Source organism: Barbus barbus (genome assembly GCF_936440315.1).
Source record: "Barbus barbus genome assembly, chromosome: 27".
NCBI classification, from domain to species: domain Eukaryota; kingdom Metazoa; phylum Chordata; class Actinopteri; order Cypriniformes; family Cyprinidae; genus Barbus; species Barbus barbus.
Window position 1 is genome coordinate 19567164 of NC_136755.1, and position 14121 is coordinate 19581284.

The window sequence follows — 14121 nt, forward strand, 5'->3', positions numbered from 1 at the left end:
GTATCAGTTATGCACTGAGGAAAACACAATGTTTCAAATGCGTTAAACAGCACAACTATTCGCTGTTTGCTATGGTAGATCGATTTGATCCATGATCGACATTAAGGGCTGCTTCACAATAAGCGTGTACGTCACATTATCCTGACTCACTGAACCTGGATAGCATTAGTCAGATTGCGTGAATTTGAATTGTCGTTTATGGAACCGCTTTAGTCCCGATTGATTTGTTAGGTTATTTCAAGTCAGGGTTTGGACTTTAATCCCCGCTTTTCTTAGCGTCTTTTATGGAACAGGCCCCAGGGGGCTGTTCCATAAACCAAGATTAGAGTATAAACCAGGCTTATTTCGGTTAGTCAGGCTTATTTTTGGTAGATTCGGTTTCATAAATCAAACTTAAAAAAGTTCAAACTCAGTTACCCCGGCAACTTATGCTGGCAAACTAACCTGGTCAGGAGCAGGCTAACTGTCAGGCTAAGCTGAGCTCCTCTAACACTGACCAATAGGAACGCATCGATGTTACCACTGACTCTCTCACATACAGTCAGTTGAATTTATTATCGGTCCAAAAATAAAAGTATACAGAAAATACACCTTAAATAATCAAAAAAAAAAAAAAAATAGGCTACAACCAACTATATTTAATGTATTGTGCCCAAAATGTAGGCGAATGACATTTTAACATAGTTGCTACTTGTGCATGCAGTTGATCAGAAGTTTCTAGCCATGCAGCCTTTCTCTCTGAATTTATGACAGCTGTACCTTTTATGGTTATTAGAACATTAAAACATTACAATCTAAAATGGGTCTTTAAAGCATTAAAGCATAAAAACACAATCAAAAGTTAAAATCACTGAATTAAAAATGTAAATTTATAATAGAAATCAGAGTACATTTTAACTGATAAGAGGAACACACATTTAACTAATTTGAGCTAGTGATTAACAGTTGCTGCTATCATAAAAATACACTTATATGTAGTAAAATTCTATGTGTCACATTTAATGTCCAACAACAAATATTTTAGCAGAATGTATATTTTATTCAGAATTCTTGCGCTAGTATTCTATTCTGCTCTGTCTGTGTAGCGCGCATGCGCGCAGCAGCGCTCGTTCTCTCGCATAAGCCTCGCCCACTCCTGACAGCTAAATGGATATATTTGCATGGCTTTCTGACATTTACAGATGTAAAAAAATATACCTGTGACGTATCAGTTATGCACTGAGGAAAACACAATGTTTCAAATGCGTTAAACAGCACAAATATTCGCTGTTTGCTATGGTAGATCGATTTGATCCATGATCGACATTAAGGGCTGCTTCAGAATAAGCGTGTACGTCACATTATCCTGACTCACTGAACCTGGATAGCATTAGTCAGATTGCGTGAACTTGAATTGTCGTTTATGGAACCGCTTTAGTCCCGATTGATTTGTTAGGTTATTTCAAGTCAGGTTTTGGACTTTAATCCCCGCTTTCCTTAGCGTCTTTTATGGAACAGGCCCCAGGTTCAGGGCAGGCAAACTAAGCTAAGCTGAGCTCCTCTAACACTCACCAATAGGAATGCAATGATATTACACTGACTCTCTCTCACATACTGTCATAGCCATGCAACCTTTCTCTCTGGTTTTATAACAGCTATACCTTATATAGTTAGAACAGATATCAGTAGAACATTACAATCTAACATTGCTCGTCCACTCGCGTAAACCCACTCCTGACAGTAAAATGGATATATTTGCATGACTTTCTAACATTTACAGATGAAAAATATACTCGTGACATGTCAGTTATGTACTGAGGAAAACACAACGTCTCAAATGCATTAAACAGCACAAATATATTCGCTGTTTGCCATGGTGGATCGATTTGACCCATAATCGACATTAAGGGCTGCTTAAGAATAAACGTGCACAAATTAGTTAGAGTGTGTGAACTCACATTGTCGTTTATTACCGCTTTAGCCCCGATTGATTTGTCAGGTTATTTCAAGTCAGGTTTTGGACTTTAATCCCCGCTTTTCCTCGGGTCTCCGTAGTGTTGTTGTGATTCGTCATATTCACGCGCAGCGGTGATGAGAGAACGCTCTTGAGAAACAGTTTCGAGAAGAGAAATAAATCTACATATAAAACATTGCTCACAGATTATTGGTCACTTTTTCTAAACAATAAAATTGTAGCGCATCCACTAGTAATTATATATAAATAAATCGGGTTTTACCAAAGCAAATAATCTCAATAAATTAGAAACGATGCATCGCGATACAAATGCCAACCTGTATCCGATGCACACTTACCGATGCATTGCATTATTAACTTTTTTTTTTGCCGATGCACCGAGCGAATCGGGGAATCTTCCCATCCCTATTATATATTATTTATAATTTATGCATGGTTTAAGAGAAGATACAAAATCAATTCAGTTTACCATGTTTGAATTGCACACTTTTCACATGAAGTATGAAGAACCTTTATTTATTGTTCATTTTTAATTTTTATGTGTAAAGTGATATATGACATTAGTCAAATTATGGGAGATGGATATGAGCATAAAGTTGTTTTTTTACAGCACCGTTCTTATTCCACGTGTTCAGTTTTATATTCTGGCTTCTGTTTCTTTCTCTCTCTGCCAGTTTCACTGTATGCAGTATATACAGAATGATTAGGCTGTCTCTTTTATATTTGTTAAGATGAATTCCAATTCTTTTGTGTCAGTGAGGCTGAAGTTCTTGTGCCAAGAAGGGACAGGTTTATCAAAGCCTCGCCCACTCGCAACCTCACGTCTCATACGTTCATTTGAATGGGATAGGCTGCTGAAGGAATGCAAGGTAGTTCAAAGTATGCTATTGACTCATACTTGATGATACATTCTTGAAATCGCTTTCATGAATGAAGGCCAATGCCAAAACAAATTAAATCCTCTTGAATGCTTTTTTTTAGGCAAACAAGTATAACCACCAGAAATGTGGCTGATGGATTTGCAGTGCACATTGCACTTATTTGCATATTTAGATTTTGGTAATGCTTACATTATGCCTGTGTGTCAGTTAAATGCGGTGGCTAACATAAACTTGCAATAAATACTTTTACAGGATTTATTAAACTAGGTTGACGTTCATTTGTACAAATGCTAGTACATTTTAACATTACATGAATATATTTTGAACAAATATGATGTAGCATAGAACAATATTAAATGTTTAAATTAACAAAAATATAATTACATTTTAATTATTTTAATTTATTGTTAGTTCATAATATCTAATGCAGTAGTTAATCCTTATGATTTCAACCTTATTAAGATATTCTTCCATGCATCATAGATGCATCAGCACTTGTTTGATTGTGAGAATTTGTTTCATTCAGTTCAGTTTAGTTCAGTTTTTATTTATCAGCCTCTGTTACTATAAATGTGAATTGCAAGGTTTCATACTGTACGTGGCATTGTCAGTCTTGTAATCTTTCAGACACCCTGTCAAATACTCAGATAAAACCTATCACATTCATCAATGTCAATCATTTTAACAGCTTAGGTGTTTTTGTGTTACAAAACAAATTACAGGCAGCAATATGAGTGGAAACATATTTCAGTGCAAAAATCAATGCACATTCCTACTGTAGCTCCGAGCAATGCCTAGTATGTGGATGTCTAGAATGATTGCAGTTATGCAAGTGACAAACATTATGAAAGACATCCTCTACCTTGTATGCAAAACGCCCCCCCCCCCCCCCCCCCCCCCATGTTCTTATTTGCATATTCTAAGCTTCAACCTTGAACAGAATATGAAACGTTTTTGCCTGGAAGTGTAAATGTGCTATTTAACTTTGGATTTGACATTTAAAAAGGCAATAACACATACTTGGATGGAGGACATCTGTCCATGACTTACCTTGACCTTATTTGAAATTAATTACCTGGCTTATATATGCGATTTTAAGAAAATTCTGATGTTGAGCCTTTTTTGGCATGGAAAAGCTGAATTAATCCCTACAATTACTATAGTAAACTGTGAAGAATAAGCCTGATGAAGTATAAGCTACAATTGACCCTTCACTAAGCTCCGCCCCCTTTTCATTACTGACTCAAACAACCCAGGCAAGCTTTACAGAACATTCCATGTCAATGAATCGGAGATTTCTGAGAACAGTATGATTGTCAGTAAAATGTGCTCATGAAGTTGTAAAAATGGATTGGACATTATTCTTACATGGGCATATAATACATGGCTTTCCGTTCACTCGGCGGTTCTCCCACAGTCTAGAATGGTCATGTAAATGTGTGTGTAAAAGCTCAAAAAGGCTTGTTAGGCACCAGTTGGCAATTATACAATAGATGCCATTTCTGTTACAGGGAATTTCTTTAAGCTACACCTTAACTGACAGGAACAATCATAGATATCTCTAGTGTGTCACATAGCATGTGAATTGGCTAAACACACACACACACACAAAATGACATTCCTAATGCACCAACCTCTAAACCAAAAGCTGTAAGAGAATCAATGCAACTTGAACGGACATCTTGAAAGAACACTTATATTTAGACAATAATGTTTTGTTTTCATTTATTTTATCTCTCCAGTGAGGCTTGTGTGGTGAACACACGTGAATCACAAAACAGAGCTTGGCCACCACCCAAGATCAGAGCCACAACAATTCTCAGAATGTCAAAATGCTCTGGAAATTCACCTGAACTAATATGTGAATAAGTAGGCCCACAATGTTCTACACAAGTGCATATGGTGGTGTAGTATAGTTAGTGAGTGTGCATGTTTAAGACTTTTTATTATTATTATTATTATTAAAATCTGTTGATTATTTCTTAAATTGCAAGGGACCAAAGATGGAATGTAAGGCTCAATTTTACCACCAGGGGGTGTGATTTACCGTTTCTGATCCAAAGTGACTAGTTCTGCCAACTGATATAACTTGATACCTCTCCCTTTAAATGTCTCAGGGCTAAATGCAGTGAAAAATAAATTACATGACATATAGCACCTTTTTTCTCTGTTCTCAGAGTTAGATGATATGAAGTGACACTTCCTCTTTATCTTGTCTCTGTGTCTTGACTTTAATCAAATTATAAGTCATTGTTTCTTTAATATCAATAAAACATCTAATTGTGATAACGTGAAAGTAAACTTAAACTGCTAATGTTATTATGTTCAAATGTGTGTACCTGTATGGTTTGATGTGTATATTAATGCTAGTGTGTAACATGTGAGCATTCAATTTGTACTTTTTTCTGTTTTCAGTGTGATTGCATGTGGAATGAGTGTTAATCTAAAGCCAAGGGTCTTCCTGTTTAAATAATATTTAACTAACCAAATAAGTGTATATTCTGTAAAAAAAAAAAAAAAAAAAAAATGGTATTAGTTCTTTCTTATATGTCTGTAAGTTATAACCAGGCAAATATATACACTATACAGTATATCTCTTGTTTTTAATAGTGGCTTCATAATGCCAAATCAGTTGATAATATTTGCTGTGACAGGTAAAAATGCATTACAACAAAGATGAAAAAACATAGCATTTAAGGGCAGTGATAAATTACATTGCAATTATTTTATTAATTTTGTATTTATTTTATTTTATTATATTTATTGCAATTAAGTATGTTATGAACTGTTGAAAAAGACAACACCACAGATGCCACTTGCTCCCAGAAGGCAATGCCCTGATAACAGAAGCAATTGACCTTTTACACATTTATTGATTATATTTACTGTTATTGTTACATGCTTCATGTTGTAAAATCATTACATAACTATAGTCTGTTCCATTAGTACATTTTCATGAGGAATAGATTCTGAAGTTCCACTCATCTTTTTACTATTGTATAGTGTGGGATTAAAGCTTTTAAGGCTGTGATTCATTTTGAAGTGACCTTTAACACGTCGTTTCTCCAGAAACTCACCTACGCACATTTCAGTGCACTCCCATACTAGAAAGGGACAATTATTCCTTGCGTGTTCTGTCTTCTACTTTGCATGTGCATTTGTATTTAGTGCTTTTTTATGCTTCTACTTTAAATATGAATGTATTTATTCAGGGATTCATAAACCAAACAAGCTTCAAATTGCTTATCGCATGAACAGAATTTGTTCTTAAAACTACAGATGTCAAGGTTCTCATGTTTATTGCTCATAGACCTCAAGTGTACTATAGTCACATGCTATAAAATTTTTAAAAGCTTTAACATGTGTGCTGAGTATTGTTCTAAAAGGTGATTAATGTTTTTTTCTATTTGACTTTTATCCATTTGTTCTAGGTTCTTTCATGCATCCACTGTTCTTGGTACAGTGATTGAAGAGTCAGAAACAGATAACCAAGTGGAAACTGAGACTGGATCTGATACAGACATGAACTCTGGTGTCGCAGTGCTAAGTAAGAAGTTCAGTCGGCCATCATCTTCTCGAGAGGGCAGAGAGGATACCATGGTGGTCCGCAAAGTGTCCCTGGTTAGCACTGACAAAGAGGGCAGTTTTGGGAACTATGAAAGTCCATTGGACAGCATTAGGCTTAGAGATCAGTCAGAACCAAGCAAAGCCAGTCCTGAGCTTGAGAGGAGGTGGAAAATTCTACATTCTAACTCTGAAGAACAGCAGTCCAGCTTCACAGAGCGTTTAGACCGCACATTCACAGATAGCACATACCTGCGTTCCTCTCAACTGTCCCCCAGCTATGAAAGAGGAGTCTACACGTCTCATTTTCGCTCTCCCGAGACCCAGCCTACTGCTTTCTCCTCAGAGACTGATGGTAGCCTAGACAACAGTAACTGGAAAGTTGGGGAGAGCGAAGTTCATCAGAGTAGTGAGAGTTACACTAGTAGGAGGAGCAGGGTGGAGCTTAATTTACCTGTAGCGAGAGAGGGAGAGGGAGAGCAGGAGATAAGAAAAACAGTCTTTGACTCACAGGCACATTCCGATTCCCGCTTGATGATCGTGGAGGCAGATGACTACTCCTCTGATGTTTTCCAAGCTACGCGGGTAGAGCTGATTCCCTCACCTACTAGCCCAGAGCCTGAGCCGCTTTCTTCCTCGTCCTTCTCAGACATGGATAACCTGGTAGACACTCTGAAGAGCATGGAGCGACCTGTCCGGCAAAGGGTTCAACGCACCCCATCCAACACTCCCTTCTCTTCACTACCACCTATTGAAGAGGATGCACCAATCTCATCCCCTACTCCACTCTCTCCTCGTACTCCAATCTCACCTATTACTGAGCCAAAGTTGTTGAATGGAGTTTCTAGTTTGCCTTTAGACATTGGCTTTAACTGGAGTGCCCCCAAAGAAATGCGCTCTCCATTGACCATGATGAAGGAACAGCAGCTCGGAGAGACCCAAAATCGGGGTCTCTCTCTGCCTCTGCGAGCTTCGGCCCTCAACAGCATCGTCATGCGCAGGGGCTCCCTCAACGATCTGAGTCCTGATGAAAGTTCTACTAGAGGACTCATGAATGGAGGCTCATCTCGCCTGGAAAACAGCTTCTTCTTCCAGCCCACTGAGAATGGCAAGGCCTCAAACCGCTCAATCTTCCGTGCTGCCTCTCTCCCAGAGATCGGCCCCAGTCACGAGCGGATAAGCTCAGCCACCAAGGGATCTGACATCTTGCTTGGTTCCCATTTTGAGCGCTTCTCATACCTCACATCTCCATCAAATTCCCTCAGTGGGTTTGCTGAAACTTCTCGAATAAGCGTGCCTCCATCTGTCCAACACAACTCGCAAGAGACCTCCAGTTTCGACCACAAGTCCACTATGGAACTTTACCGCTCTCTGCCCTCTGAAACGCTCCTCAAGAACTCTCAACCTTTGGGTCTTCAGCGCAGCAGTAGTCTTGACGGAGGTCTTCTAATCAATGACACCAAGAGCTTCCAAATGAATAAAAATCCAGAACCAGAGCAGAACTTACTCCTCAAATACAGAGCCTTCCCTGATGCATATGTGAGTATTGCTTTGTCAAAATGCATATGTTGGCATCATCAAACGCATAGGCACTATAAGAGTAAAATCTCTTTGAAATAGAGAGTGCCATGGTGAAGTTTATCACTCTGAGAATGAGGGCATGGAATCAATGAGAGTGTTGTTTTCGTATTATGCCACTGCTCTGTTTCTCCCAGTCCTAGTCAGCCTCTGATATAACCTTATATGAAACCACTTACACCAAGCATTGTGTAACATAGTATGTGGATTGTTTTAGATCTCAAACGTATGATGGGCTTTGTTTTTAGACCTGGTCAGGTGTAGGATGCCCTGAACCTAGTCTACTCAGGTCTGTTCCTGGATATCTTGCAGAGCTTCATTCCTACCCTCCTACATTGTTCCTACAGACCTGGCTAGAATTTGGGAAGTGTCATTAGAATTGCAACTAAACCCTGCAAAAAACTCTGCAAGACTCTCCAGGAGTCGGAACGAGCACCTCAGCCTTAAACCTCAGTGAATGAAAGGCTAGAAGGGGTGTTATGTCACCTCACCAAGAAGGGTTTACAATAGAGATTGATGGGAGTATACATTACCTCAGTCCTCATGCAATATTCACGTTTCCTCTTGTCCTCCAAAACAGACACTGAGCAGCTCTGTAGAGTCTTTTTTATTTCTGCTTCTCTCTACTGTACAGAGCCTTTGCAAGTCACATTTTTATTTTAACCAAAAGCAGCTTAATCAAAACTGTAGTTTGGTTAGTATTTAGAGATACCATGGGAAGATGTAACCTTCATCTGTTAAAGGAATCATGCTCACTTTCATGCTTCAGGTATTTCTCAAATCCCCCCCCCCCCCCCCAAACCCTTTTTGGAAAGCATGAGGCTTCAGTGACTTTAAATACTGTCTCACAAGTTTGATTTCTCTGAAAGAATCTCGGAAAGAATTCTATGATTTAGATATATTAAGAGGTTTATAACTAGGGAGTAACTTCAAATTATCACATTATCACACACTGTTAAACACAGCTTGACCTCTGTCATTCACGTCATACTGATCTTGCTCTATGTTGACAAAGAGTGTTGACATAGAGTGATGATGTTGCGTTATCTGACAGTTCAACCCACATCTAACTTTATATTAAAATTCAAAATGAAAAAATATTAATGCAATAAGCATCCTACTTCCTATCCTGCATGTAATGATATCATAATATGCAAACTTAACCCCCCACCCCTAAATAATAATAGTTTAGGTTTCAGTGACAGAGCAAACTTGGTTTCCTGTAATTATGCATAGAGCGATGTTCTTCTTGAAATTTTATCTTTTCATAATACCAAAATGAAAATTGACTGAAATTGTATATAATTAGGCAGGTTTCCTATTGAATGCATTTCTCAGAGTATGATTATGTTGGACAAAACAGACAGTTTTTCCCATAGGAAAAACCACTGGGAATAATCTAGCTGAATTGGCACTTTCTGAGGACAGGTCAGAAATGTATGAGTAGAACAGGTCGTCCCTGGAGCTTTTGTCAATAGGCAGGGAAAGAAGGTGAGGCTGATGGAATGTGACGCTATTTATTATCTCCTCTAATTAGCTTTGATAATTTTCCTAGACAGGCTATGCCGAGTCCCACTCAGACACACCTTTCTTTGGGTTGGCAATAGCTTGCTGTATATTTGCCAGTTGGAACAGACATAGAGAAAACAATTATGTCACCTTCATGCTTCACACATACCGTTTATGGAGACCCTATAGGCTACAGTATATAGACTCATTTTCAGTTTCCTACTGGATGCTAGGAGTATACAGCACTTCATATGAATGATGTAGCCGATGTAGCCACCAATAAAACGCTCTCTAAAGGGTCCATTTTTAAAGGTTTAGGTTTATATCCAGAAGTTAAAATTAAGACCCTCCCCAAACAAAAGTAGGCACATTTTAAGCAGCATGTGTAATTTGGCTAGATAGATGTCCCATTCACTGTTCCACTGAGTGGATAGATGGACCGTAGAGATATCAACTGCATCTCACACCCATTTTCACTATGCACATTTGAAATATTCTGACGTTCTGTAAAAAATATTTTCATGATGTCTGACATTAAGACTGACATTGGGTGGTTTATAGATGTATAACATCTGCATTATGTAACTCATGTATTTGACTTTTCATTAAGAGCATCCCCATATGCAAACAGAGAAATTTGACTTGGGCTCTTGTGTAATGTTGTCGCTTGCCATGCCTCCTTGCAAGTGCAAAGGCACGTCGCTCTGCAAAGTCTGGGAAGGGCTTTTCATCACCTCCTACATACATAAATATGCGGCATTTGCAAACAAACGATGAGATCTTGACATGTAATATAGAAACGTTACATTCGTCAAAAGCCATTAATCCACACGAGAACCTCTTGACCATTTCACCTGATAAGCTGACCTCTTAATTTCCATTTCAAAAAGCCAACGGATCATAGATGTTAACAGCAGATCTGCAGTGTTGATGTCATTCTCAGTTTGTTTCTCCTAATGTAGGCTATATAGTTTCCCTGAGGAGGTCTAAGTACAATAAACATTTCAAACAGCTTGTCTTACACACCATTCAGTAAATGTTTGCTGCATTCCAGTGCTGTTTTAAGAATCTGGTGACAATAAGGCCGTGAGCCTCTTGTGTGACTTTGAGAGGTAGAAACATCAAGTTTTGTGTAAAGTACTTGTTCTTCTATTGTCAAAGTTTAGGTGTAGGAGTGAAGTGTTTTCTTGAGATGTCAAAGGTGATTATCTGGATTTCAGTCAAATTAGCTGCATCTGAATATGATTTATTAATTTAATTATCCTAAATTCAGGTTTTAAACTGAACACTGTGTAAAGCAATGTCTGATAATATTGTCTCTTTGGTTTCTGACTGATCTTATCATAATAGCATAATGTTTTACTTATCCACTAGTGCAAACATACATCTGAAAATGTTAATTGTGATCTTAAAAATGTATTATTTCTATTTCTTAAAATAGAAGTTACTCACTGTTGTGTTTATATCTGTTTGAATGAGGCTTCATCTCATTTAAATATTTATTTTCTTTATATAGCTCACAAAAGAAAAGGAGCATGGCAAGCTCAATCCTCGACCTGGGAAGGTGAGATATTTCACACAAATGTCTTTTCTTTTCTCACTGATATTAAATTAATGGCCTAACTGAACCAAGCCCTGCATAATGTGCATATATTCGCTCTACTGCTTGTGCTTATGATATTAAAGAAAAAGTGACAGAATGTGCTTGGTTTCCACTTGTGTGGAAAGCCTGAGGCTGGCATTTATGAACAGGTGAGAGAGATTGGCCATGTGTTACAGGCCCGCAGTGCTCTGCAGATGGTGCTAATTGCACATTTAGACCCACTATCTGCCAAGCACATTATAAAAAGAGAACAACAAATGACATGACTAACAGCAAGTGACATGATGTTCTTTTTCAAATGATTTTTAAAAGAAAAGATATAGGCTATAAATTGTTAGTACTGACACACCAAATTTGTATGTTTTCTACCTGGAGGTTAGAAAATAAGGTGATTTATTCATTCATTCATTCAGGCAGTCATTCATTCTCTATGGCAGAAACATGCTTCCAGAACATTCATGTTAGATTTTGTAGAAATTCTGTAATGTCAAATGAACATCAAGTGAAGGACTGGGGAAAGTAACCCAGCCCCGCAGTAGATTTACTTATAAAATGTATATAATAAAATGTATTTGTATGATATTGTATAATAGAATTATTCATATATCTCAAAAGACAATGTTTATTATTTCTATTTGCATTTTTAGCATTCATTCATTTAGGTTTGCTGTCTGGTGGGAACCACAATAACGCTTTCCCAGTATGCATGATTCAACTTGCCACGGTGACATTTACTAAACGTGTATTTTATATATTTGACAATTAATTGTTTTTACTATGCATACATCTCTACTGAATTAGTTTTGGTTGACATTCTTGTGTTCTTCATCAGATGCAATATAAAAGATTTAGAAAAGGTCACCGAAACTGGCTTGCCAAGCTTGTTCTTGCATGTTCCTGACCTTTCCTTCTCTGACATTGTAGTCAGTGTAATATTGCAGCCTTAAGGTTTTGAGACAATAAAAGTGCCTTTCAAAAAGTAGGACAGTGTAAAGGGACGTTTCACTGTCAGTGCAGGACAAAGGAATATTGTCCCTTGTCCAATATTAGCATATCTGCTGCCCCTAGTGGTTGAGATGGTTCAATATTAAACAATGCAGTCTTTGTAGAAAAGATTGGTGGGAATTTTTTTAAGCTGTTTTTTTTTCTGTTAGATGTTAATCTATGGCAAGCCTGGAATGACCGGTGAGAGAATTGAAGTGCATGGTGATGTTGTGGACGCCACACCGTGGGAGTTTACAGGCACTATTTCAATCAGAGTGATCAGAGGAGGGTGAGTGGCAAACAAACATTGTGCACCTCCTTACTGAACTGATATGCTCACATAAGCATGCACATATAAATTAAATTAAAATTCTGGTGTTTATTTTGTAAATCATTTAAAATTTCCACTTAAGGGCACTTTTTTTGAAGATGCATATGCTTGCAGGCGACATACACTACCTTTCATAAGTTTTTATGTTTTTGAAATATTTTTAACGGAATTTATTTCTGTGATGGCAAAGCTTAATTTTCAGCAGCAATTACTCGATCCTTCAGAAATCTATCTAATGTTCTGATTTGTTGCTTATATCAAAGTTGAAAACAGTTGTGCTGCTTAATATTTCTGTGGAATCCGTAATACATTTTCTCAGGAGAACAGTGTTTATTTGAAATCTTTTGTTACAATGTTAAAGTCTTTACTGTCTTCACCTTTGATCAGTTGATTTTATTTTTTTTTCATTGGGCGTTATCCTGCAACTGTCAGGATTGTGGACTGTTTTGTGTTTGTTTTGCTCCCCATGTGTGCCGTGTGACCCAGTTTCTCCCCAGTCTGATTGTTAATTTGATTCCAGGTGTGTCTCGTCTTCCCTGATTACCCTGTGTTTATAAGCCCTAGTCCTTTTAGTTAGTGTTTGTCGGTTTTTGAATGTCTTCCCTGCGCTCTATGTTCCCCGTTGGACTATTAAATACTCTAGATGTGCTAAATTCCTTGTCTCCTCGTTCCTTGCTCCGTGCTCCTGGTAAAGTGTGACAGAAGAACCGACCAAAAACAGTTACCTCTGCGTCTACCCTCCGTTTTGTTTGCCGTTTTGCTCAGTTTTTTGTTTCCGTTGTGTTCCCATGGATCCCCTCGTCCGGCCCGAATTCCTCCTCCTCCTGCTGGAGCAGGTGGACCGATCTCTCGAGGACCATACCAGACTGTTCCTCCTATTAGCTGACGACGCGCTCTGCTCATTCTATAATGCAAGCCTAAACACCGTGTGCAGAGCGCTGTCGTCCGAAGATGGTTCTCGAGAGGATTTCGCCGCATCCACTCCAGACCCAGAGCCCAGCACACCGATGACAGAGAGCCATTTCCCGCCGCGATCTGCGAGCCAGCGCTAAGCCGAGCGACTGAGCGTATGATCGCCCTGGAAGTTGAGCCCAACCCGTCAGACCAGGTGTGAGAGCTGACGACAGTGCCCATCACGAGGGAGCAAGCCGTGGACGGTGTGAGCGTGGAGTGGAGCTGTACGGTGCGAGCCCCATGGGTCTGCCATCCTCCAGCGTCGCCAGGGCTGGAGTATCCCTCACCTCCGCCTCTAGCCTCCGAGGCCCGGACTCCGCCTCGGCCCGTAGACCCAGTGGCTCCACCTCGGCTCCTAGCTCCCTCGCCTCCACCGTCACCCATCGATCCACCAGCTCCACCGGGCTCTCTCGTCCCTCCGGCTCTGCCTTGGTCGGGCGTCAACCCGCCATTGCCTCAGGACTCCTCTCCTCTGGCTGCGCCTCGTCGCTCCGTCCCACCGGCTCCGTTGGGCTCCTTCCTCCCTTCAGCTCCACCTGGGTCCTCAGTCGCTCCGGCTCCGCCGCGGATCTCCGGGCCTCCGCCTCTGCCTCGGTCGTCAGAGCCCTCGGCTCCACCCTGGCCCCCCGGATTCTCGGCATCCCCCTGGCATGTTGGCTCTCCGTCTCGGGCTCCTCCACCATCTGCTCCACCGCCGTTGGTCGGCCCCCTGGAGTCAGCAGCCATCCCTCCTCCATGGCTCCTCCCTCCATCGGCTCCACCG

At 39.7% G+C, this 14121-nt stretch overlaps 1 protein-coding gene and 1 long non-coding RNA gene across 2 annotated transcripts in view; both read left to right on the forward strand.

Annotated features, from left to right (window-relative positions):
• LOC306847517 overlaps positions 1-14121 on the forward strand; it is a 779007-nt gene that overhangs the window by 692863 nt on the left and 72023 nt on the right. The window lies entirely within an intron of this gene.
• LOC306847007 (uncharacterized protein) overlaps positions 1-14121 on the forward strand; it is a gene marked incomplete at its 5' end in the record, with an annotated part of 43289 nt that overhangs the window by 18535 nt on the left and 10633 nt on the right. Inside the window, 3 exons of the mRNA XM_079380741.1 lie at positions 6267-7938; positions 11003-11050; positions 12244-12362. Coding sequence (XP_079236867.1) covers positions 6267-7938; positions 11003-11050; positions 12244-12362 — 1839 coding nt within the window. The remainder of the gene's footprint in view (positions 1-6266; positions 7939-11002; positions 11051-12243; positions 12363-14121) is intronic.